This window comes from Labeo rohita, chromosome 24 (assembly GCF_022985175.1).
Source record: "Labeo rohita strain BAU-BD-2019 chromosome 24, IGBB_LRoh.1.0, whole genome shotgun sequence".
In the NCBI taxonomy this organism is placed as follows: Eukaryota; Metazoa; Chordata; class Actinopteri; order Cypriniformes; family Cyprinidae; genus Labeo; species Labeo rohita.
The window spans coordinates 6,791,660-6,816,659 of NC_066892.1; the positions used below are offsets into that span (position 1 = coordinate 6,791,660).

The 25,000-nt window shown below is 35.0% G+C and overlaps 1 protein-coding gene across 2 annotated transcripts; it reads left to right on the forward strand.

Annotated features, from left to right (window-relative positions):
• The first annotated feature begins 4,494 nt into the window (after positions 1–4,494).
• dtx3la (deltex E3 ubiquitin ligase 3L a) lies at positions 4,495–9,467 on the forward strand. Of its 2 annotated transcripts, none has more exons than XM_051098573.1 (5): positions 4,495–4,629; positions 4,784–4,873; positions 5,327–5,490; positions 8,644–8,855; positions 9,095–9,467. In XM_051098573.1, the coding sequence occupies exons 2-5, from the start codon at positions 4,792–4,794 to the stop codon at positions 9,162–9,164; spliced, it is 528 nt and encodes a 175-aa protein (XP_050954530.1). In that variant the 5' UTR covers positions 4,495–4,629; positions 4,784–4,791; the 3' UTR covers positions 9,165–9,467. The 2 variants fall into 2 exon arrangements, with proteins under 2 accessions (XP_050954530.1, XP_050954529.1); XM_051098572.1 differs by having other exon boundaries at positions 4,508–4,629; positions 4,728–4,873; positions 9,095–9,465.
• Positions 9,468–25,000: the final 15,533 nt, after the last annotated feature.

The window sequence follows — 25,000 nt, forward strand, 5'->3', positions numbered from 1 at the left end:
TCTTAAAGGTACAGTAGCAAAAATTATCACATTTAATTGTAAGGGTCAGAAAGAGGTTGCAATAAAATCATGAAAAGATAAATTATATTTTCTTTGCTGCTAAAAACTACTAATATTTTAACTGTTTTTAACTGAAGTGGTCTAGGCGTATTATATGTTTAGGTACAGTAAAAAATAATTGTAAGCGACAAAGAGAGGGTTAAAATATGCTAAGTAAAAATAAAATGAAACAAAAAAACTATATTTTTGGTGCAACAGTAACAGTAGCAAAAACAATCCATTTAATTTAAAGGGTCAAAGAAAGTCATAAAAAGCTAAATTATATTTATTTTGCTGCTAAAAACTTTACTAATATTGTAACTGATCAAACAATTATATAATAAATTACATTTTATAAAATTAATTATTATATTAAATTATATAATATGTGAGAAATAATATGTATATAATTTAAGTGGTCTAGGCATATTCTATATGTTTACATAGGTGCAGTAAAAAAAAATAATTGTAAGGGACAAAGAGAGGGTTAAAATAGTGAAAGTAAAAATAAAATGAAAAAAAAAAAAAAAAAAAAAAACTATAGTATGTTTATTTTTGGTGCAAAAAAGAAATAGAATTTTTAGTTACTGTAGCAAAAACAATCCAGTTCATTTGAAGGGTCAAAGAGAGGGTGGAAAAGTCAAATTATATTTATTTTGCTGCTAAAAACTGATTAAAAAACAATTATATAATAAATTATATTCTATAAAATTGGTTATTATATTAAATAATATGTGTAAGAAATAATATGTAAATAATTTAAGTGGCATATGCATATTCTATATGTCTACATAGGTACAGTAAAAAAAAGTTAACTAAGATTCACAGAGAGGGTTAAAATAGTCAAAAAACAACTAAATTATGTTTATTTTTGGTGCAAAAAACATATATAAGTCTTAAAATTAATAAAAGAATATACAAGAAATAATATGCATATAATTTATTTAAGTGGCATATGCATATTCTATATTTTTACAAATTTTTGGGGCAAGTCTTAAAGTTACAGTAGCAAAAACAATTCATTTAATATACGGTACGGGTCAAAGACAGGATGGAAAAAGTCATGAAAAGCTAAATTATATTTATTTTGCTGCCAAACACAAATATTTTAGTAATTAAAAAAAACATAAATATATAATGAATTATTATATGATAAACTATATTATATATAATAAATTAATTATTATAATATTAAATAATATATGAGAAATAATATGTATATCATTTAATTAAGTGGTGTAGGCATATTCTATATGTTTAACATAGGTACAGTAAATATTTTGAGAGGGTGGGAAAAGTCATGATCATAGAAAGGCAAATTATAAAAATACTTCAAAAACCTTAACCAACATTTTATACAACATTAAGTGAACACATTATATATTATAATTATTACATTATATATAATGCATATAAACCATACAAACTATTATATTAATTTGAACAAGTTATTAAATGATTAATTAAATATAATTGATTATTATAATATTAATATATAATATATAATAAGTGATTATTTTAAAGCTTAAAAAATGACAATGGAATTGATGAAGATTAGTGGCCTGTAAGAGGAATAACATACAAGTGTCTCTAGTTACTTTGAAAATGCATGTGATTATCAATATCGTTAATCAGAGGTTTCTCTCTGTCCTGTGTGTGTGTGATGTGTGTATCTGGTTGATTAGCTCCTTGCACTTCTAATCAAGTCATCAAGACTCTATAATGCTCCTCAAAAAATTCATTGCTGAATTGAGCATTTGTAATCAATATGTATATTAGAACGAAAAGAAAAAGTAGGGAATTTTGTGTGTGTGCGTACGATTGCGACAAAGAGGTAGAAAAGACAGAATGTGCACAGACGAACAGAAAAAACTGTCATAAAAAATCCTTTTTGTTTTGCCTCACACCTTCAAAAAAACAAAACAGAAGGAAACAGTAAACTTCTGTCCAGTCTGCAGATCAGTAAGTCCTTCTCTCTGCTCACGTCTATGGATTTATTGTCTGCTGAAAGCAGGAATTCTCAGTCTCTGCTCAGCCTGGAGTCTTTGGTCTCATCTCCCCTCATCTCACTCTGAGCCTCTGCAGCAGATCCACGGCTTCATGTGCCGTCTGAGAGATATTTCTCTCCACGCTTCTACAGAATCACACTACCTGTTGTTCTATCCTTCCTTTATTAAATAATACTTTATAGAGTTGGAAAACCCCCTCGGTGTGTGACAAAGTACTGATCTCTTCAAACTTAGAGTCAAACTGAAACCCCATGGGACAAAAATTGTGTTTGGGATGTTACACAGTAGAAGACTCTCAAGCACTGTAAAAAGAAAGATTCATTAGATTAGATGCGATGTGCAACACACAAACAAACAACAGGGGGAAGGAAGTGACTTTTTTTATGAATTGAGTCATTCATTCAAATGAATCGTTCAAAAGTGATGATTCATTCAAGAAATAAATGTGACTGTCTTAAATCTGAATCACTGAGAATGGTTTGTTTAAATTAGTGCTGTTAATATGATTAATCATACACACACATATATTATGTAAACACACTTTTATAATAGATGTGATAAATAATACAAAACATAAGTAGATTTTTTATTATATAGAACACTTGCCATTTGTTTTATATATTCTGATGTAAAACATTTCATGTTTTTTTTAATCCCTGTTTTATTACACTCTTAAAGAAGAAGTCCACTTCCAGAACAACAATTTACAAATAATGTACTCACCCCCTTGTCATCAAAGATGTTCATGTCTTTCTGTCTTCAGTCATAAAGAAATTATGGTTTTTGAGGAAAACATTTCAGGATTTTTCTCCATATAATGGACTTGATTGGTGCTCCGATTTTGAACTTCCAAAATGTAGTTTAAATGCAGCTTCAAAGGGCTCTAAATTATCCCAGCTGAGGAAGAAGGGTCTTATCTAGCGAACCGATCAGTCATTTTTTTCGAAAAATAAAAATTTGTATACTTTTTAATCACCAAAACTTGTGTAGCACAGGCTCTGGGATGCGCGTCCACGATGCTACGAATTAGTATTGGGTCGTTCTTGAATGATTCTTTCATTTTGAAGGAATCTTCAATGTGACTCGGGAAGAACGAGTCGTCTCTGGGAGTGATTTGTTCAGTCGCGCATGCGCAACATCCTATTAGGTTCTGTACTGGAATTAGTTCACCTGTTTTGAGTCTTCGGGTTTTTCGAGTCGTTCATCTTATGGGGCTGTCACGTGATGAACGAACCACTCAAACCCGAAAACTTGTCAGATAAGAAGTGAGGTGAGCTAATCACAGACTAAAGACCCAGGTAAACAATGAATTAATCTTTTCTGTTTCTTATAGCATTGTAGTTTTGTCTTGTTTGTAGTGTGATCAACGTTTGTGTAAGCAGTAGATGTGTTAGGGAAGTAACATGTAACATTTTAATTGTATTTTGCTAAAATGAACGAAATGACTCGAAAAAAGATTCGTTCACATTGCTGAATGAGGCTCAAACGTCCGAGTCGGTAAAATGATCCGAACTTCCCACAAATACCACAAATCACGTGTAAGTTCATCGTCTGTATCGTCTGTAAATATAGTCTTATTTTCTCCTACAACTTCAGAGGAGGACATCGTTGTACCTTTTTGTTTGTAAACAGCGTTTACAAACTTACTTGTACTTTCTTAGTCTTTGCGAAATCTATCAAATAATGTGAGTACTTGCATCCATAAGACATGAGGACACCAGAATAAACCAGATTAATCGATTAATCACGATTAATCACATTCAAATATATACATATGTGTATGTGTGTATTCGTATATACTTACAAACATATGTAGTACACACACATTATGTAAACACAAACTTTTATTTGGGATTTGTTTAATCGCGATTAATCGATTAGATGGCACTAGTTTAAATTGATTTATCACGATTAATCGCATCCAAATATATACATGTGTGTGTGTGTATTTGTATATACATACAAACATATATAGTACACACATATTATGTGAACATAAACTTTTATTTTGGATTCGATTAATCATGAATAATCGATTTGATGGCACTAGTTTAAATAATACAAAATATGTTTTTTATTATATAGAACACTTGCCAACTGTCTCGTATTCTGATGAAAAAACATAAAACTAAAATGAATGCTTTATTTTTAAAGCCCTTTTGTATTACACTCTAAACAAAACTAAATCTATCAAACAGTGAGAGTATTTGTCATTCTTAAGTCTTGAGGACACTCTTAGCATTTAAATAACACTGCTTTCTGAAAATAAACCAGATTAAACAACTGTCATTTCACACAAAAAAATTCACATAAAAATTGTGAATCCTTGTTCAAACAAATAAAACAAAAGAGTATGCCATGCACGTCTGCTCAAATCCTTAAAACCCCTCCCGTTCTCAACCAGCCATCTCATCCAGAACAGGTTTAACTACACCTGTCTTCACTTCCTTATTTATGCCTTTATTTTGCGCTGATAATCTGTGAACTATGAGACAGATTCTACCTCGTAGTCAGAGTGCAGATGAGCAGTTCACCCTTAAGAACGAACTGAGAAGCAGGTGTGCATCCTAAAAGACATCAGGTACGTATACTACAAATCAAACTTTTATACACAAAAAATATAAACCGCATCAGATCAAACCCTCTGTAAAGCTTATTTTGTGTTTGTATCTATTTCAGAGCTTGTTCTTTTCAGTGATCTGTAAACCTATGAAATCATTGCTCCTTTAACTCAGAGCTGATCATGGGAGCTTCACAGAGCAAGGATAAGATGCAGTGCAACAGTTACCTGAATGGAAAAGGTCCTCCGCCGCTGACTGGGTCAGGTGAGCTTCTGAGCGCTTTCTGACGGTCACACCATTGGTCAATCTGACATACAGTAGGTTCACAGCACTGAAAGACAAATGGTACACAAAAATGCTTTTCCACTTGTAGGAATGCATGAATTGTATTGCATTACATAATAAAATCTGAAACCATATGGCTTTTATTTTACAAAAAAAATTACACTTTTTTTTCCACTAAACTTGGAATTGTATATTATGAATATTGTTGGCTCCTTGACAAATTTCTTTGGTTCCTCTTTTTTTAAGTCGCTCTGGATAAAAGCGTCTGCTACATGCATACATGTACTTGTAAATTCTTTATCGAGTTACTCTGCTAAACACCTTTCATCATTAATCTACAATCACCTATATAAACCTGTTAGTTAAAGATAATTAAAAATGAGCTTTTAGACCTTATTTAGTATCTGTTATATGTTATGGCTGTTCTAACAGATGGCCAACCATCAAACAACCACAAAAAGAATGGTCTGATAAAACAAGGAAACCAGCCAGACGGAGGGCAGATGACATGGGATATCGAGAGACGGAGTTTGCCGGGATATGCTGACTGTGACACCATTAAAATTACCTATCATTTTGATGATGGAATCCAGTCGGTGAGTTCTTATGTGCTCTTTTTTTTTTACTGTATCTTTTTGACAATTGACTTCTTGTAGTATCAAAGTGAATTGACACACCTTTTTAGTGTATCACTGGCGACTCTAAAACATCTCAGTTATCTGTCTTTCTGCTCTGTGGAATCCTGTCTGGCCTGTTTCTCATCCACTTCCACGGGGCAAATGGAGGCACTGACAGATGTGTGCTGATACTGGAATCCCCTGTTATGATAGGCACTTATGCCTGAAGTGTTTGTAAAGCACTGTGCTTGAGGTTTCATACAGTGTCCACCAGTTGTTGTTGATGTTTTTTTTAATCAGATTAGATAAGTATGGAAGCCTGTTTCCGCCACTGAATAAAACAGTTTAAAAAAGGTAACTGTGTTATTTTATCTCACATTTCTGACTTTTTTTTTCTAGCAACTGTGAGTTTACTTCTCTTTCATTATATACACTCGCAATAATGACTGCTGTTCTCAGAATTGTGATATAAACTTGCAATTGCGTTTTTTAAAGACAGTATTGAGTGATACAAACTCACAATTCTGAGAAAGTCAGAATTGCAAGATATAAACTTCTGACCTTTTTCTCAGAATTGTGAGTTTATATTTTGCAATTGTTATTTTTTTCTCAGAATTGCAAATTTATAACTTTCAATTCTAAAGTTGTAACTCACAATAGTGAGTTTATATCATGAAATTCAGAGAAGGAAGTAAAAACTGTGAGATGTAAACTTGCAATTGTGAAAAAAAGTCAAAATTTCGAGATACAAACTCACATTTGCAAGAAAAGAAAGTCAGAATTGCAAGACAAACTCACATTTGCAAGAAAAAAAAGTCATGTGAGAAAAAAGTTAGAATTGCGAGATGTAAACATGGAATTGCGAAAAAAATATCAGAATTGTGAGACTTAAACTCGCATTTGCGAGAAAAGTCAGAATTGTGAATTTTTATCTTGCAGTTATGAGTTTACATCAGGAAATTTAAAAAAAAAGTCTGAATTGTGAGTTCATATCTCATAATTCTAAGAAAAATGTAAGAATTGTGACTTTGTATTACAAAATTCTGAGAACTGTGAGATGTAAACTTGCAATTGTGAGAAAAAAAATTGACAAACTTGCATTTGGGAGAAAAGAAAGTCAGAATTGCAAGATACAAACTCGCAATCGTGAGAAAAGAAAATCACAATTGTATCTCACAAATTTTGAGAAAAAAGTCAGAACTGTGACTTTGTATTATGAAATTCTGAGAAAAAAGTCAGAACTGTGAGATGTAAACTTGGAATTGTAAGAAAAAAAGAACTGCGAGATACAAACTTGCATTTGCAAAAAAAATTGCAAGTTTTTATCTTGCAATTCTGAGAACAAAAGTTTGAATTGCGACTTTGTATTACAAAACTCTTCAAAAAATTCAGACCCGAAAGATGTAAACTTGCAATTGCAAGAAAAAAATTCAGAATTGTAAGATACAAACTTGCATTTGTGAGAAAGAAGTCAGAATTGCGAGATGATCACTTGCATTTGCGAGAAAAAAAGTCAGAATTGCAAGTATCTCACAATTCTCAAAAAAGTCAGAACTGTGAGCAGTGTTGGGGAAAGTTACTTTTAAAAGTAATGCATTACAGTGAGCCCTACTCCCTGAAAAAGTAACTAATTACGTTAGTTACTTTTTATGGAAAGTAATGTGTTAAGTTACTTTTGCGTTACTTTTTAAATCTGGGCAGGGCTTGCTTCTTTGTTTTTAATATAAAACAATTCTAATGTAAAAGCCCTTTTACACCAAAAGTAAATGAATTCACCTCATGCTGAAAGAAAGTACATTTATGCAGGAGATCGCTCTTCAGCTATATAAAAAAAGAAGCACAAATGTTAGTTTATCTTTAAAGTAATTTTTGCTTATTAGTATGGTTGAATTGCATCATCGAAGGTCAGCAGCAAAGACACTGGTTAATAAAATGGGATTAAATACATAAAATGTACTTGTCTTATTTAACATATTTATCATATTCTGAATTTGCATTTCACCGTTTTTATTCATTTTGAGGAATACTGAATCTGTTTTTGTGAGTGAGATGAATTAATGCATGTCCACATTTAGTCTAGAATACAGTAACATCATGTTTACTCCCAGTTTCCCGACAGGAGACTTGTCAGTCAATAAATGGGGAAAAAAGTAACTGGCGTTACTTATTTAAAAAAGTAACTCAAAAGTACTTAATTCAAAAGTAATGCGTTACTTTACTAGTTACCTGAAAAAAAATATTATTACGTAACTTGCATTACTTGTAATGCGTTACCCCCAACACTGACTGTGAGATGTAAACTTGCAATTGCAAGAAAAAAACAACTGCGATACAAACTTGCATTTGTCAGAATCATGAGAAAAGAAAGTCAGAATTCTGAGTATTGCGACTTTGTATTACAAAATTCAGAGAAAAATTCAGAAAGGCAAAATGTAAAAATGCAATTGCAAGAAAAAATTCAGATTTGAGAGATACAAACTTGTATTCATGAGATAAAAGTCAGAATTGCTAGAAAAAAGTCAGAATTACGAGATACAAACTCGCATTTGTGAGAAAAAAAGTCAGAATTTTATAACTCTCAATTGTGAGTTTAAATCATAAAATTCGGAGAAAAAAAATCAGAACTGTGAGATGTAAACTCGCAATTGCGAGAAAAAATGTGCAAACCGTGACTCACAATTATTATTTTTATTTTTTATTCAGGGGTGGAAACATGCTACCATAGATAAGAGTTGTTTTTCATGTGAATGTATAACTTGAAAAACAGCTTTACTATAGTCCCATCTCAAAGTTTAACTTTTGTTTTAGGCATGTAAATAAATTATTACAAATAATACATACTTCACTAAATAAAAAATAAATCAAATTAATTACATACACACAGACACACACACACACACATATCCTTCAAATAAAAATACAAATTAAATGTGTGTGTGTATATATGTATGAATGTATGTATGTATGTATGTATATATATAGACAAATTTCACAAACTTGATTCAAACTCACAGTCGCTCAGTGCGTGGATGTCAATGTCAATCTGAAAATTTTGGTTTATTTTTGCATGAAAATAGTTTTAGAACTTCATGTAAGTATGCAAGTGATCATCTTAAGTTACTCGCCTTGCAGGACAAGCATCCTCATCCAGGACACAGCTACAAGGGCACTAACTTTGTAGCCTTCCTGCCTCAGAACACCACAGGGACCAAGATTCTCCGAAAACTGGAGTGTGCCTTCGAACACAAGCTGCTGTTCACTGTGGCGGCCAGTAACAATAGTGAATACTGCGTGATGTCTGCAGATATACCATTCAAGACTGTGAAAAGCGGGGGACCTGAAAGGTATACAGTAATTATAATATTTGTAATTATATTAATAATAATAATACATAAATAATAATATTAATGTAATTATAAAATATGAAATGAATTCCAAATAATAGATCAGTGTTCACCACAGTTCTGCTGAGTTTAAACGTATTTATACATATTGGGTTTCCAGACTCCATTTAAGCTTAGTGCACTTTTTAATGTAGAGGTTAAATAACAATCAAGTAATTTTCTTTCTCCTATTGTGTCAGCTTGGGCTATCCAGATCCAGCGTACTTGAAATCAGTAATGAAAAGCCTCAAGGAAAAGGGGATCAAATGAGAGAAGATAAACTACTATGACTACAATGGTTGATTCCCAACCTCATCATAACCCTGCATGATCAAGATATGGATATGGATGTGGCATGATTACAAGGAGTTTGACATGTCTAAATCTACAGAACATGATCAAGACTGATAAATTTGAGGACCTTTATATGCCAGAAACTGGGTTGCAATGACGCACATGGCGACATTTTTTAGATGTAGTGTATTTTCTATTAAAAAGATGAAGCATGTAAGTAAGACAGTATTGTATACACTGCAACCCATTGTACAGTATGTTTGTTTAAAATGTTAAATTAAATTAAAATTAAAGATTATTTTAACCACTAGATCAGTAAATTTTCTTATTCTTATCTGTTATTATGTTTATACTGTTTAGTTGTAGTTTTTATTTCTATAGTAGATTAGGTCATTTGCGTTTTTGTAATTTTAATATTTTTTATATTTCTATTTAGCTTTAATTTACTGTTCTTTTAGTTTTAGTTTAAGTAATTTTAGTGCATCAATTAAAAAATAAAATAAAAAATAATAAAGAATTATTTAGTTTAAAAATAACATCACTTATTCTTTAAATTAATCAGACTCAAATATTGATAATAAGTTATTTTAAATGAATAAAATGATGAGGAATTCAACATTAAATGCACTGTGCATCGCATACACTTCTCCACCTGCTCAGTCTGCACAGCCTGCCAGGTGAAGTCAACACATCCTCTGCAATATTTCCTCCGTGCCTGAAATGTGTCTGCACATTGCCGAGTGTGAACTTTCCCAGGCTGACGGTGGCCCTCTGTTCTCCTCAAACTGAATTACACACCAGGCTTCATACTCACAATAAAGAGTAATCGGATTGGCAGGCCCCATTAGAGAGGGCTCCGTCATCTCCAGGGGCGTTCTTAAACCACTTTCTCGTGGACGCTCCGCCAGGAGTCATCCGTCCCGACTGTCAGCCTCCACCACGACTCTGACAGCTATCAAATCTGTTCCTGCCCCATCCTCCTTCAATCTGCGCGGCTCTCCGCTCCTCCGTCACATCTTCCTCTCTATTTGTTCACAACCCGGAGAAGCCAGGCTCTGCCTGGATGCGTCACAAACCTGCTTATGACTACCTACCCTGTTAATTAAATAATTTAAGGCTTAATAACTTTAATTATGATTAAAAACGTCCTTATTTTCTTTAAGAAAGAATCAGCCGCTTCGTTGTAGAGAGCAAAACAGGTCTCCCAGCCTGGCCAGCTAAGACCAGTTTGACCAGTTTAAAAAGTGGCCAAAACCCCTCTAAAACCAGCATGTTAACTAGTTACGACCAGGCTGTACGATTAGCTAAAACCAGCCTAAACTGGTTGGCTGGTCTTAGCTTGTTTAAGCTGGTTTAATATGGAAGTAGTTGGTTTTAGTTGGTCCCCCAGCCTGGCCAAGCTGGTTTTAGCTGGTTGGCCAGCCTGTCTCCCAGTCTGACCAGCTAAGACTAGCCTGACTAGCTAAAGAAGTGGCCAAAACCCCCTCAAAAACCAGCCTGCTGACCAGCCATGGCCAGCTACGATCAGCTAAAACCAGTCTAAGCTAGTTTGGCTGGAAGTAAACTGGAAGTAGCTGGTTTCAGCTGGTCTTCCAGCCTGCCTAAGCTGGTCTTCCAGTCTGGCCAAGCTGGTTTGACCCTGTTAATCAGGCGGTCTCCCAGCCTGACCAGCTAAAGAAATGGCTAGAACCCCTCTAAAACCAGTCTGCTGACCAGCTATGACCAGCTACAATCAGGCTGGCCAACCAGCTAAAAACAGCCAAAACTGGTTGGCTGATCTTACCTTACAAGCCTGGCCAAGCTGGTTTTAGCTTGACCAGCCAAAGAAGTGGCCAAACCCCCTTTAAAACCAGCCTGTTAACTAGCTAAGATCAGCCTAACCATCTAAAGAAGTGGCCAGAACCCCTCTAACCAGCCTGCTGACTAACTATGACCACTTACAACCAACCAGGCCTAAACTGTTTGGCTGGTTTTAGCTTGTTTAAGATGGAAGTAGCTGGTTTTAGCTGGTCTCCCAGCCTGGAAAACATGGTTAAGCTAGTCTCCCAGCCTGGCCAAGTTGGTTTTTAGCTGGTTGGTCAACCAGTCTCCCAGCCTGACCAGATAAGACCAGCCTCACCAGCTAAAGAAGTGGCCAAAACCCCTCTAAAGCCAGTCTGCTAACCAGCCATGATCAGGCTGGACGACCAGCTAAAACCAGCCTCAGATGGTTGGCTGGTCTTAGCTGGTTTAAACTGGAAGTAGCTAGTTTCAGCTGATCTCCCAGCCTGGCTAAGATGGTCAAATTGGTCTCCCAGCTAATTAATAAGTTCATTACAGTTAATTATTCATAGGATATACCCAAAGATAAGATTAGATAAATATTATTTTATTATATTATTTATAGCACAACCTTATGATTTCAAACGATTTGATGAGTGGAACTTCCCCAAACCAAAAGTACCTGCCATTATTTAATATGCAGTAGGCTTGTTAAAAAAATAGGCAGCTAATGAATCTGAAGTCTCGCACATTTACAGAAAATAGCTTACTTCTGTGTTGCAAAATAAGCTGGATATCTTAGATGTGAAACTGAGGGGAAGTTGAATCATCAGTGACTCCTTCCTCTCCTCCTCGTTAAGCAATACAAAGTTTAAATTGTCATTAGAAATCGTTGGCATCTTCTCACAAGGGGAGTGTTTGTGGTGTTTTGCCGTGTCTTCCCCACTGGGGGGCTGAGTGTTGGTTTGTGCGCCGACTGTTTGTGATGAATGAGCTGAGGGCGTGTTTTCATTAGGCTGTTTAATTTGGAGCACAATTAGACTTCATCCTCTTTTAGAAGACAAAGCAGATTCTAAAGTTGTTAATTAAAAGGCCGAGTCACAGACAGTGAAGATGGATGTGAATGCAGGGAATCCTCTCCAACAACAACACTGCGCTCCAAAGTCAATTCTTCCTTGTCTAACTAGTTGCTCTCCTCTTCCCATCAAAAACTAGTTGGTAGTCACTACCTAGTTCTGTTCTGTCTTCTCTGTTTTGATTTGTTCATTCCAATTACTCTCCTTTCTTCTCATCTAATGTCTTTTCGACTTGTTTTGTGTTGTTCCCTTTCATCTCATCTCCACTGCTCTTCTCTAGTCTCCTTTTCCCTACTTTAGTCTTTTCTCATTTCATTTCCTTTTTGTCTTGAATCAGCTCTTTTCATTTTATCTAACCTCCTTTCGTCTCCTCAACCAAAACTACTTAGTAATCACTATCTAGTTCTTATTGGTTCGTATCCTACGCTCTATACTCTTATCTTGTCTTCTCTGCTGTTTCTATCTTATTTTATCTTGTCTCATCTCATTTAAAATTTTTGTTCTTATCTCCTCTCATCTCCTCTTTTGTCTTTTCTTATTGTATTTTTTCTACTTTGTTCTCATCTTGTCTCATTTCCTCTGCTGTAGTCTTGTCTCATATCTCCTCATCTCCTTGTGTCTCTTCATACTCTCCTTTCTTTTTGTCTGATCTCTTCACTTTTCTTACTTTTGTTTTTTTCTCATTTCATCTTCTTCCTGTATCCTATCATTATCGTTTGTCTTTTTTGTGCTCTGTATCTCATCGCTGTTGTCGTCGTCTCATCTCATTGTCTCATCTCCTCTCCTCTCTTTTCTCTTTCATCTCCTCTCATCTACATTTGTTTTTTCTTATCTCCTCGCCTTTTCTCTAATCTAATTTCATCTCTTCTTTTGCCTTTTCTCATCTCATTTCTTTTTTGCTCTGTTCTCATCTCTTCTCTTCTTGTCTCATCTCCTCTGTTGTTGTCTTGTCTCATCTCATTTACTCTCGTCTTCTCACGTCTCTTCATTTCTTTTCCTCTCGTCTCCTCTCTTTTCTTACTTTAGTCTTTTTTAATCTCATCTCCTTGCTGTTCTCTTTCATTATCTTTTGTCTTATCTCCTTTTTTGCACTCTGTTCTCATCTCTTCTCATCATGTCCCATCGCTGCTGTTGTGTCGTCTCATCTCCTCTTCTTTTGTCTTTTCTCATCTCATTTCTTTCTGTCCTCATCTCCTTTCCTCTTGTCTCATTTCTTTCTGATTTGTTCTCATCTCTTCTCATTTTGTCTCACCTCCTTTGTTGTTGTCTTGTCTACTCTCTGCTCCTCTAGTCTCCTCATGTCTCTTCACCTACTCTCATTTCTTTTCATCTCATCTCCTGTTTTCTCCTTTTCTTACCTTTGTCTTTACTCACCTCATCTCCTTCCCATTTTCTTTTGTTTTATCTCCTTTTTTGTTCCCTGCTCTTCTCATCATGTCCCATCTCTGCTGTTGTCTCCTCTCTTTCATTTCCTCTCCTCTACATTTGTCTTTTCTCATCTTCTCCCCTTTTTTCTCATCTCATCTTATTTCTCTTGTCTTCTAGCGTCTCATCTACTATTTTTCATCTCATCTCCTCTTTTCTCCTTTTCTTACATTTATCTTTTCTCTTACCTGCTTCCTGTCTCCTTTCATTCCCTTCATCTACTTTTAGTGCTCTGTTCTCATCTCTTCTCATCACATCTCATTGCTACATCTTGTCTTCCATTTTTTCATGTCTCCTTTCATCTCCTCTCTTTTCTCTGCTCTTTCACCTCCCCTCCTGTTTTTCTCATCTCCTCTCCTTTTCTCTCATCTCCTTACTTCTCATCTTGTCTCATTTCCTTTTCCGTGCTATTCTCTCATCACACCTCCTCTTCTCTGTTGTCTCCTTTCATATCTTCTTCCTCTGTTCTGCTCTTCTCTCATCCTGTCTCTTTTATCTCATTTCCTCTCTTTTCGTATTTGCTCTGCTGTTTTTTCATGTCTCCTTTCATCTCCTCTCCTTTCTCTGCTCTTTCACCTCTTCTCCTCTATTTTTCTGTCTCATTTAATCTCATCTCCTTTCTTCTCGTCGTCTCATCTCCCTTTTTGTGCTCTTTTCTCATCTTGTCCCCTTCTCTCTGTTGTTCTCGTCTCATATCCTCTCCTCCGTTCTGCTTGTCTTCTCCTCTCTTATCTCATTTCCGCTTTTCTTATTTATCTCCTCCCCTTTCCTCTTACTTCATCTCATCTCCTTTTTTGTCTCCTTTCATCTCCTCTCCTTTCTCTGGCCTTTCACCTCCTCTCTTCTATTTTTCTGCCTCATTTAATCTCATCCTCTTTCTTATCGTCTTCTCATCTTCCTTTTTTGCGCTTTTTTCTCATCTTGTCTCTTCTCTGTTGTCTCATCTCATATCCTCTCCTCTGTTCTGTTTTCTCCTCTCTTGTTATCTAATTTCCTCTCGTTACTTATTTGCTCTGCTCTCTTCTCCTCCCCTTTTCTCTCATTTTATTTTGTGCTCTGCTCTTATCTCCTCTGCTGCTGTCTCGTCTCCTTTTATCTCCTCTCCTCTCTTTTCTGCTTTTTACCTCCTCTCCTCTATTTTAGTTTTTTTCTCATCTCCTCTCCTATCTTCTCATCTCATTTTATCTCATCCCCTTTCTTCTCATCTTGTCGCATTTCCTTTTTCGTGCTCTTCTCTCATCTCGCCTCCTCTTCTCTGTTGTTGTCTCATATCCTCTTCCTCTGTTCCGCTCGTCTCCTCCTGTCTCTTTTTATCTCATCTTTTTCCTTGTTTGCTCTGCTCTCTTTTCCTCCCCTTTTCATCTCATCTCATTTTATCTCATCTTGTCTCATCTCCTTTGCTGTTGTCTTGTCTCATCTCCTGTTTTTCTTATGTCTCATTTCATCTCTTCTCTTTTCTTTTCTCTGCTCTTTTATCCCTCCTCTATTTCTCAGTTTTTTTCTCATCTCCTCTCCTTTGTTCCTGTCTCATTTAATCTCATCCCCTTTCTTCTCATCTTGTCTCATCTCCTCTGTTGTTGTCTTGTCTCATATCCTCTTTTCTGTCCTGCCCATTTCTCCGCATGTCTTTGTTTATCTCATCTCATCTCTTTTCTTATTTGCTCTGCTCTCTTCTTAACACTCTGGTGTACTTTTGTGTTTTCTGTATTTTGTTGTCTGTTTTCTCTTTTTCTTTGCTGTGCTCTCATCTTACCTCCTCATCTCGTTTTCTCTTTTTCTCCTCTGATCTTTCCTCATCTCTTATTTTCTTCTCTCATCTCACCTTCTCCACTCGTCTCATTTCATCTCTACTACTTTTTCTGTCCACTCTAGCCTCCACAACCAAAGCCGTGTTTTATGTTATATATTAATGATGACCTCAGGTCAGGTTCAGCTCAGCGCTTTGTTAATTGCGCTGCTCCTGTGGGACATTTAACTAAATCACCCTGCAAATAACAATACAGCTGCCTATAAAAACAGCGAGTCTGCACAAAAAGAAAACACAGGTTTCAAAACAGCACGTATCTCATCCGTCATGACACAGAATGTTTTTTACACACCGTCACGAGATTCCGTAAGGCCATCAAAATCACGAAAGCGTGTTTTGACGGACACGGCACATCCCATTTTACAGTCCCTATAAACCTTGGCGACAAGGGAAGTGAGAAACAATACAACGTCTCTTCGCTCCGAAGCATCCGTGTGAAAACGGCACCTGCCGCGGCGACACAGGGAGTGAATCTTCAGGAGGAAATGGTTTATGAAGTACTAAATCTCGATGTGGAGATGGATGGAGTGTTTCTAGCCCTTGTCCCTGCATGCTGATAGGACGGACCTGTCCCTTCAGGTTAACGCTGAGATAAAATGAAGACCTAGGTGAAAGATGACACATTTACGAGGAGGAATGTTCGTAGGAAGGGAAAGAGGAATTACCCATAATTCTTTGCGAAAGTATTTAGAGAAGTATCTTTTACAGAAGTAACAATATGAATTTTTGATGATGGATACCGAGTCTAGTCAATGCTAATCGCTCAAAAGCTCGACGGTATGAGCGAGGAGAAAGAACAGTAGATGTGTAGACACGTCGCTGGCGGGGAGGGGAGCGCGTCTTGGTTTGATTTACGATGCTGTCGTTCGGTATCCTCTCAGGTACCTGTTGTCTTGCTTTCATAAAGCCACCAACACAAACGCATTCACTCTTTAGCCTTCCAGCTCCATTCATCAGCGCAGAAGGTCCCCGTTCAGCTCCTTTCATCTCAGGCGGAGTCGCTCAGGCCCTCTGCAAACGCTCTTCTTTACACGGCCAAATCAAAGCGGTCAGAGATCGGCCCTTGCGATAACCTGCAGCCTCTTTGTGCTCTAAGGTTAGTCCCGCTATGTATCCGACTGCCACACGCAGTCACCGTGAACAGATATCTCACTCTGAGCTGAATGGACCCGGGGTTTCTAAAGAGTCAATGATACATCCCTGTGATAGTGGGGTCTACTATGTGTCGGTGGCCTTTAGCTGAGGGAGATGGAGAGATAGACGTGCTGCTCTCCACTTCTCTATTCTCAGGACTGTACAAAGAGCCCAGAGCTTTGGGTCCGAGTGCTTTTAGTAGTCTGGCATTAGAAACTTGAATATAATGGATCTCTGTGGTAGACGTGAACTGTGATGCCGCTTCCTATCTCTCTGAGGCAGAATAAAGTATTACGCTATTGATTGAATTTTAAAAAGCATGTAAAATGTATGTGTGTATTACCAAAGGACTGATTATTTACTATGAAGTGAATCATTTGAATCATTTGATTTGGTCAAAAATAGGGCTGTCACCATATCAGATTTTTCTGACCGCCGGTGTGGTCACTCTGTAATATTTAGTCACAGTTAAAAGTAATACATCTTGCAAATCTGTAAAGACTTTACGTTTATTTGTGTGCACTCAGAATAACAACGAAACATTGCGCTTTTGTAAAATAATGAAAGCAAACAGGATGCACTTTCTGCCGTCACGATCTCTGTGAACTTGAGTGCGAAACTTCGAAAGTCAGTGTATAGTTGTCTTACAGACATGAAAAATATAGGTTATCTATAGAGAATGAAACGTCTACTTTTAAATGAACCAATACTAATAGAAAACAAATTTTCTCAGATTACATGTAGGCGCATCCACTACTGCAGAGATGACGAGTCAGTGTCGCTGATTTCATCTCTTAAGCCAAAAGCAAAGAGAGGACTAGTTGGGCGCACTTGAGCGCTTATTAGGCTATGTAGGCAATCAAAGGCTCATTATTATTATTATTTATATGGTTTATTAATAAATGTGCGACTAATCCTTAAAATGAATGACTACTAGTTGACCAGAAAAATCTTTATTCTATTATACAGTGACATATTTAAAAAAATTTTTTATTGGTAGCAGCATTTCTGTAGCCATGCTTGTAAAATGCATCTACCACTACAGCTGATTTTAATAGTTTTCTATGCTCCTAATACCTATATCATACATTTCAGGCTACAATAATGCTCTCATTCTGTCAATAAGCTCTTTGCTGATTTGCTTGAGCGAGAACATATCATGCAACTTTTCTGCTTGTGTAAATTTTTCAACTTGCTCGGAAGACATGATTGATGTTACTATCGCACGTTTGCATGTCATTTGCATCACCAGGCGAGAATTCACCTCTATTCGCATCTTTGCATTGACTTTGTATGTAATCTCCTTGCACAAATAAATAATTACGGGTTTGGTGTAAACACACCATAAAACTAAAACAGAAATATATTAAAGCTACATAGAAATATATAAAAACAAATAATTAAAATGACAACAGCATGTAAAAATTCTGAAAATGTAAAAATAAAAGCTACTTCAAAATACGAGTAAATAATACAAAAATAGCACTGGACTTGAGGTAAAAGCATTCAAAATTGCCATTTAAATTTAAATGCAAGAAAGCAGAATTAAAAATTAAATTAAATTAATTAAATTTTAAAAGCTTTTGAACTTTGACACTTTAAAGTTTGAAGGTATATAGGCTATATGGACAAAGATAGATAGATAGATAGATAGATATTGAATTCTATGCACTGTAATTATTTATTTTTTCAGTTGAATGGGGAAAATGATGTCGATCTACATGGCACACTTGCGCAATCAGGCTGTGAAATGTACGTTGAGACACTTCGCAAGCATTTTATGATGCTTTAATACTGACTTTTTGTCCCTAGAATTGATCCAAGCTTGTCCTGGTGGGTGAACAGCTCCTCTAGGTGGATGAGCCGAACTGCCCAATCTCTCCTGGCACTTTGTGATTTATGACCTTTTTGGTGACAAATCGCCTCGGTTACACCGCTTCGGAATAGCAGCGCGTAGAGTCGGCCTACCTTAAATCAATGGCCCATTGTTCCTCCTCCGTGGACTCTCTGCGGCTGACGAACAGGGACAAAGCCACCCAAATCTGCTGGAGAACAACAGCGCTTTTAGAGAGCTCAGGAAATAGTGAACTTCACTTGTACACTGCTGAGACAAAATAACTCAGCATATTCATTTAACCCTGAATTAAAAATCAAACATGTTCATTTTCATCACGATTCATTCAGCGGTTCTTGATGGTTTGTCAAGCTTCAGAATGAAAATTTTAAAGTTTGAGACTAGAGAAAGGGTATTATTTAAAGGTTATATATAGTTCACTCAAAAATTCATATTTGCTAAAGTGTACTCACCTTCACAACATCCAAGATGAGTAGATGAGTTTGTTTCTTCATCAGAACAGATTTGGAGAAACTTAGTGTTACATCACTCACCAGTGGATCCTCTGCAGTGAATGGGTGCTGTCAGAATGAGAGTCCCAACAGCTGATAAAAACACAATAATCCACAAGTAATCCATCAACATATCTGTTTTGGACTGTTTTTGCTTGTATCTGTGCATATTTCTCTCCTGATTCAGATGGTATCAACTTTTTCACTGAGAAAAGCAATATTATGGACAGAAGAATGTTGGTTGCCAAACAGTCTCATATGAAATGGAAGTCAATGGGACCCAAATTTTTATTCTCTTGAAGGTCTGTCCATCCCTCTGATCGACTTAAGATCTCATGAAAAATATGCCATAATGACATCACATCAGTCATCACGACTGACCGTACAATAAACTCTGATGACTAACTTTGTTTTCCTGCTCCTAAAGGTCACGGTTTCCTCAATCTATGTCCAGCTGGATGCACTGAGAGCTATTCTATGTTATTTTTTTATCATGTGTCTGTGTCACATACAATATTTCTCTCAGGCCACTGAATCGGCTTTTCATTGGTCTAACGCTGTATGTTGATGTTGCATATTTTTCTCTTTGTAATAATGGAGAATTTTAGAGTAGAGTTTGATTATTTGATGATGACCATTTGTCTGTTTTTACTGATGAGAACGTAATGACAGCTGACAAGCCACACTGGCCATCCACCAACTAAAGGTCACGTCTGGTGGACTATTGGGTTATTGATAATGAATAATTGATGGTTTATTGTTACCAGTGCTCCACCTGTTCACATGAATCATAACATCTAAGGCAGAATGTAAGGCTTTATATCTCAATCTGTACTGACATGAAATAAGGATTAAAATAAAAAATAACTACTTTTAATTTTTTTTTTAAGAAAGCTGTGTTTTGAAGATTGGTGTTTTCCTGTGTAAAAGCAGCCATGATTAAGAGTGTTGTGGGTGGAGTTGTGGGTGGAGCCTGGGCATTGCTATGTGGTTGCTGTGGGTGGAGCTAGGGTGGTAAAATGCAGTTCTGGGTAGTTTTTTTTCATAAGGGTTTCAAGTGCATAGAGCTGAAACCTTACTGTAATTGTTAGAATGGCCAAGGATTAGCATTCTCCACCTACAACTGATCAGACAGACCAAACCATAGGTCGTATAGATTTGAAACTTGTAGTCTACAATGTCACCAAGGCTCGCCCCAATTGCCCTAATGGGGACACTACAGCGATTAAAAGTACAAAACAATTCATAACTCCTAAACTGTTAGTGCCTTAAATCATTGGAATCCCTAGCTCAGGACAGACAAAATACATGCCGATCGTCACCTTGCTAAATTTTCGGGTTCGATCTGAACTAAACCAGTGCAGATTCTCTGGACTGTAAATATCAATAATTGTCAAAAAAAGCTGACCTTTTAACATTGTGATGGAACACCACAACATTCGGAACATGTTTGTAACAGCTCAGTCTAAGGTCACAGTAAAAAAACTGCAGAGTTTGGCCACTTGATGGTGCTATAACAGGGAAAAAACTTTAATACGGCTAGTCTAAATAACTTGAACATTGGTATGCCATGTCTTTGTCCAAAGAGCAACAAATGTCTATGAGGACATTAGCGTATCTCCAAAAACACGGTCGCCATCGGCCAATGAATTCTGAGCAGCTATTAGATGAGGTTAACAGAGGTCTCTGTTTGACTCATGGAAATAGAGGTCTGTAAGGATTTTTGAAAGAAATCGGCCACTAGGTGGCACGAAGTAGCTTCAAGCCTTATTAATCACATGGTGTTTCACACATCCACAAAATATTCATATTTACCACAACTGTCAATCAAATCGTTTATTAAATATTCTTGATAATGTAAAAAAAAAAAATCACCCAACCTCAATATAAGCAGTGCAGTATAATTCTTTGGATTCTCTAGGTCAATAATTATAAAAAAAACCCAAAACTTTACCCTTTGGGTAGCTATAACAGGGATTAGAAAAGGGGCATGGCCAAATATACCCAAAAGCCTATAAATCCTAAATTAACACTCAAAACTTCACAAAACTAGGTGAGCACATGCAACAAGCATGCAAAGTTTTAAAAAGATTGACCGTAGGTGGCGCTATGGCATTAAAAGTCATTGTATTTCTATGGTAAATTATCTGGATTTGCCAAGAAATTTATTTATTTTTTTTAAATTATTGATTTAGGTAGTTACAGGCTTGCTAAATAATACGTAATGTCTTTTTCCATTTGTGCTTAAATGCCTTAAAGCGTTTGAATCCTGACAATTGTTGCTTGCATTTTTATATATCAATGCTTTTAAAATACAATAAATTCACAAGAAAAACATGTTAAAATTTGTATTTTACAGTCTATATTTGTAGGCCATCGGTATAATTAATTAATTGTAGGTCAACGGCATTAATTAATGCCTATATACCAACCTTCTATTAAAATCGGCTTAGTACTATAAATTGTACTGCTAACCAATGTTATAATACAGGACTTTCATAATATAATAATAAAAACTGGACTTACCATTAACCATGTCTAATAAACAAGTACAAACTGAGCACAACTTCTGGCAATGTAATGAAAAAAATCATTTAACTTTTTTAATTTTACAGTAAATGTTACGGTAATTTAACAGGTTTTTACTGTAGCATTTTTTTCGGGTGTTCTATTAAGATAGAAGAAAAAAATAGCATAAAGCCTTGGTATTTTATTGAAAAATAAAAAACAAAACAAAACAAAAAAACTTAAGTATACAGAACACAGTAACTGTTATTAAAATTTGTGATCAAAATATTTGAAAAAAAGTTTTCTATTTTAAATGAAAGTTCAAAAGTTTTTTTTAAACAGAAAACTTTGTAACATTATAAAGTAGCATTATAAACATCTTTATTATCTATTTAATACATCCTGGCTGCATAAATCATTTTTTTTTTTCTAAAAAAATATTTTGATTTAGTGTATACTTGACTTAGCAACGACCGCAAATTGATCTAACTGATTGGTCCCGTGTGAATGCTCTGGCTTCCTCTAACCAAATAAAAAAGCCGAAATGTCTTAAATTTAAGAGTCTGATTTTAAAGATTTCCTGAACCGAGTGTCTATTCTGATCAGCGGTTACAGCCGTACAGCTGACAGAGTGAAGCGCTAATGGCAGGCCTGAGAACTCTCTTTTATGTCTTAATAAACCTCCCTCGCTCTCTTTCTCTCTTTTTCTCCCGCCACCAACGAGACACGATGCTTTTTCTCGGTCTGAGAAAGGGGGCTGCCCGCAGAGGATTAGCTTCCTGTCAGTGGGTCTGTCTCTTAATGAGTGGGACTTCACATAACCTTCAAACTGGGCCTTGGAGCCACCCAACGCCTGACAGCTTGGCCCATCTCCCCTCGCACCAATAAATGTCAAGCGCTGATCTCTCTCTCCATCTCTCCCATCGCCTTGCTCGGTCTTAACGGGGGTCCCATAAATCTAACTGGCCCTTTTCTCCCAGGTCTGAGTCGGGGCCTGAAAAATGACAGTTCCTCGGCGCTCATTTTTATTCTTTATTTCATCTCCTCCTGTCTATCCTCCAGACCTGTATTTAAAGCACTGATACAACGTCCGTTTGCCTATAGGGCTCGGGGTGCGAAGAGACCGACTTCATAACTCAACTTAGATTAACACAGAGAACGACCGCAGGAGAAAGAGAGGGAGAAGTAAAGAAATTGAATGGGTTATGGGGTTATTTGAAGGGCACCGCTGTGGCTTTGTCATTCTCAATGTGATCTTTGGCATCAATTTCTTATTACATAATACATCACTACAATCAGGAGCGGGGCTCTGTTTGTGGTCGAGGGTGTTTACAAAGCACTGTAAAGGATCACGGTTCGCTCTGTGTCTCTTCATTACGGACCGGGGCGAGCTTCATGTGAAAGTGAGCGTCAGCGTGTCCCAGGGCGGAGCACTATAAAGGGCGCAGGGCCTTCTGGGCTCATCTGTGTGTGTGTTTTGTACACATATAAAAAACATACATCACTGCCACTATGTTAAATTGTAAAATAGCTTTTCGTGACAGCAGAATTCATGTTTATAGCTGTTAAGTCTGTTTTGAAAAAAAAATCTTAAATGTTAAGGTCTGGTTTCACAGATAGGGCTTAGACTAAGCCAGGATTAGGCCATAGTTCAATTAAGTAATTTTTTATGAACGTGCCTTAAAAAAATAGTACTGTGTGCATCTTAAGACAAAAACAAGGGACTGTTATATTTTAAGAGATCAGTCAGTGAAAGTTCTTTCAGTCAAAACAGCTCAGACTTACAGTTTAATCTGGGACTAGGCTTAAGCCTTGTCTGTGAAACTAGGGATAAATGTCTTATTTTTGTGTCCTGTTTACTCCAAATGCATGTCTGTCTGTGTGGTGCTTAGAAGAAAAAAAAAGAAAAGAAAGGAAAAGAAAAGAGAAACATGGATTTATTACAAAATTACAAAAGTAATTTGAAATAGTTTAAAAAAATTATTATTTATTGTATGTTATTTATTATTATTGTTATTATTATTATTATTATTATTATTTATTGGCAGCACATAAATTGCAAAAAATAATATCATCACAGAAATTATAATGACTACATAATTTTTTATCAACAAAGTATTAAGTTTTTTTTTAAATACTGTAAAATATAAAAATTATATATAATACACTTTAATTAATTTATTATAATTATATTATATATAATTACTAATATATGTATAATTCATATTATAATTATAATATAATAATTGTATTCAATTTAAAATATTGATATATATATATATACTTATAATAAATTATAATAAAATCAAATCAATATAATATATATTAATTTATCAATTATATACATTTTATAGTTATTAACAATAATACTACTAATAATAACTAGTATTATTATTACTAGTAGTATTATTTATTTGTATTTATTTATTTTTACTGGCAGCACATAAGTTGCAAAAAATAACATCACAGCAATAGTAGTGGCTAAAATGTATTTTTTCCTCAAACAAGTCTGAAGTGAGTATTTCTTTGAAAAATATTATAAAATATAAAAATTATATATAATATAATTTAATAATTATTATAATTATATTATATATAATTAATATTATAATTATGATATAATAAATAATAATTTTTAAATATTGTATATATATATATATATATATATATATATATATATATATATATATATAATACAATACACTATAATAAAATAAAATTAATATAAATTTAAAATTATTTTATAAAAATAAAATAAAATAAATATAATATATATATAAATATATATATATACACATTTTAGACTTAATAAAAAATTATGAGTATTATTATTTATTTATTTATTTTATTTTAAAAAATGTTATTGGCAGCACATAAGTTGCAAAAAATAACATCACAGCAATTGTAGTGTATTTTTTCCTCCAAAAAGTCAATACTGAAAAATACTATAAAATATAAATATTATATAGAATATAATTATATATATAATGTAATAATTATAATAAAAATATATTACATTTAAAATATTAAATTACATATCTTAGTTATATATCTTAGATATATATATATATATATATATATATATATATATATATATTATATACATTTTAGACTTATTATTATTATATGTTTATATACGTTTTTAAAGAAAATTAAAAAATCCTTCAGAGTTAGTATAGCAAACTAATGCTAATAATAAACTGCATTGCTTTGCTTTCTTCAGAATTAGCCTAGAAATAGTATTCCCTTCCTAAGGAGTCATTCAAGGATGCAAAAAAACAAAAAAAACAAAAATGCAGTTTGGAATTCACCCGAGGTAAAAAGGAAATGTTCTCTCACTTATCTCACTCGAAACGAAACAAAAACAATAATAATAAAAAATGTAAAAAAAAAAAACACATACACATGTCACACCAGTCACACATACTGCATGTAATGTTAACCACTTACCACACAACCACATCAACAAATGACATCATCTTCATGATCCACTGTGATGGAAGTAGAGATGGAAGAATGACCTGAGGAGAAAAAGAGTTAAAATTAGAGGCAGTCAGTGTAATCACCCACTCACAATTATTTTTAATATATAATCAGGTAAGCTCTAACAAAATAAACACACACTACATTTATGTAATCAAAACACATGCGAAAACAACCAGGAGTGTTGTCAACCTGCGACAAAGAGCATTTGGTGGACATCAGAGGGTCGTAATGGTTATTTTTCATTAAATTAAATGGCACAGCGAAGGTCC

What these genes read in the sequence shown, in the direction of transcription:
- dtx3la (XM_051098573.1), top strand. Translation starts at nt 4,792, where the DNA reads ATGGGAGCTTCACAGAGCAAGGATAAGATGCAGTGCAACAGTTACCTG. An exon ending in TTGATGATGGAATCCAGTCG is followed by an intron (nt 5,491 to 8,643) that starts GTGAGTTCTTAT and finishes CTCGCCTTGCAG; the next exon opens with GACAAGCATCCTCATCCAGG. An exon ending in AAAAGCGGGGGACCTGAAAG is followed by an intron (nt 8,856 to 9,094) that starts GTATACAGTAAT and finishes CTATTGTGTCAG; the next exon opens with CTTGGGCTATCCAGATCCAG.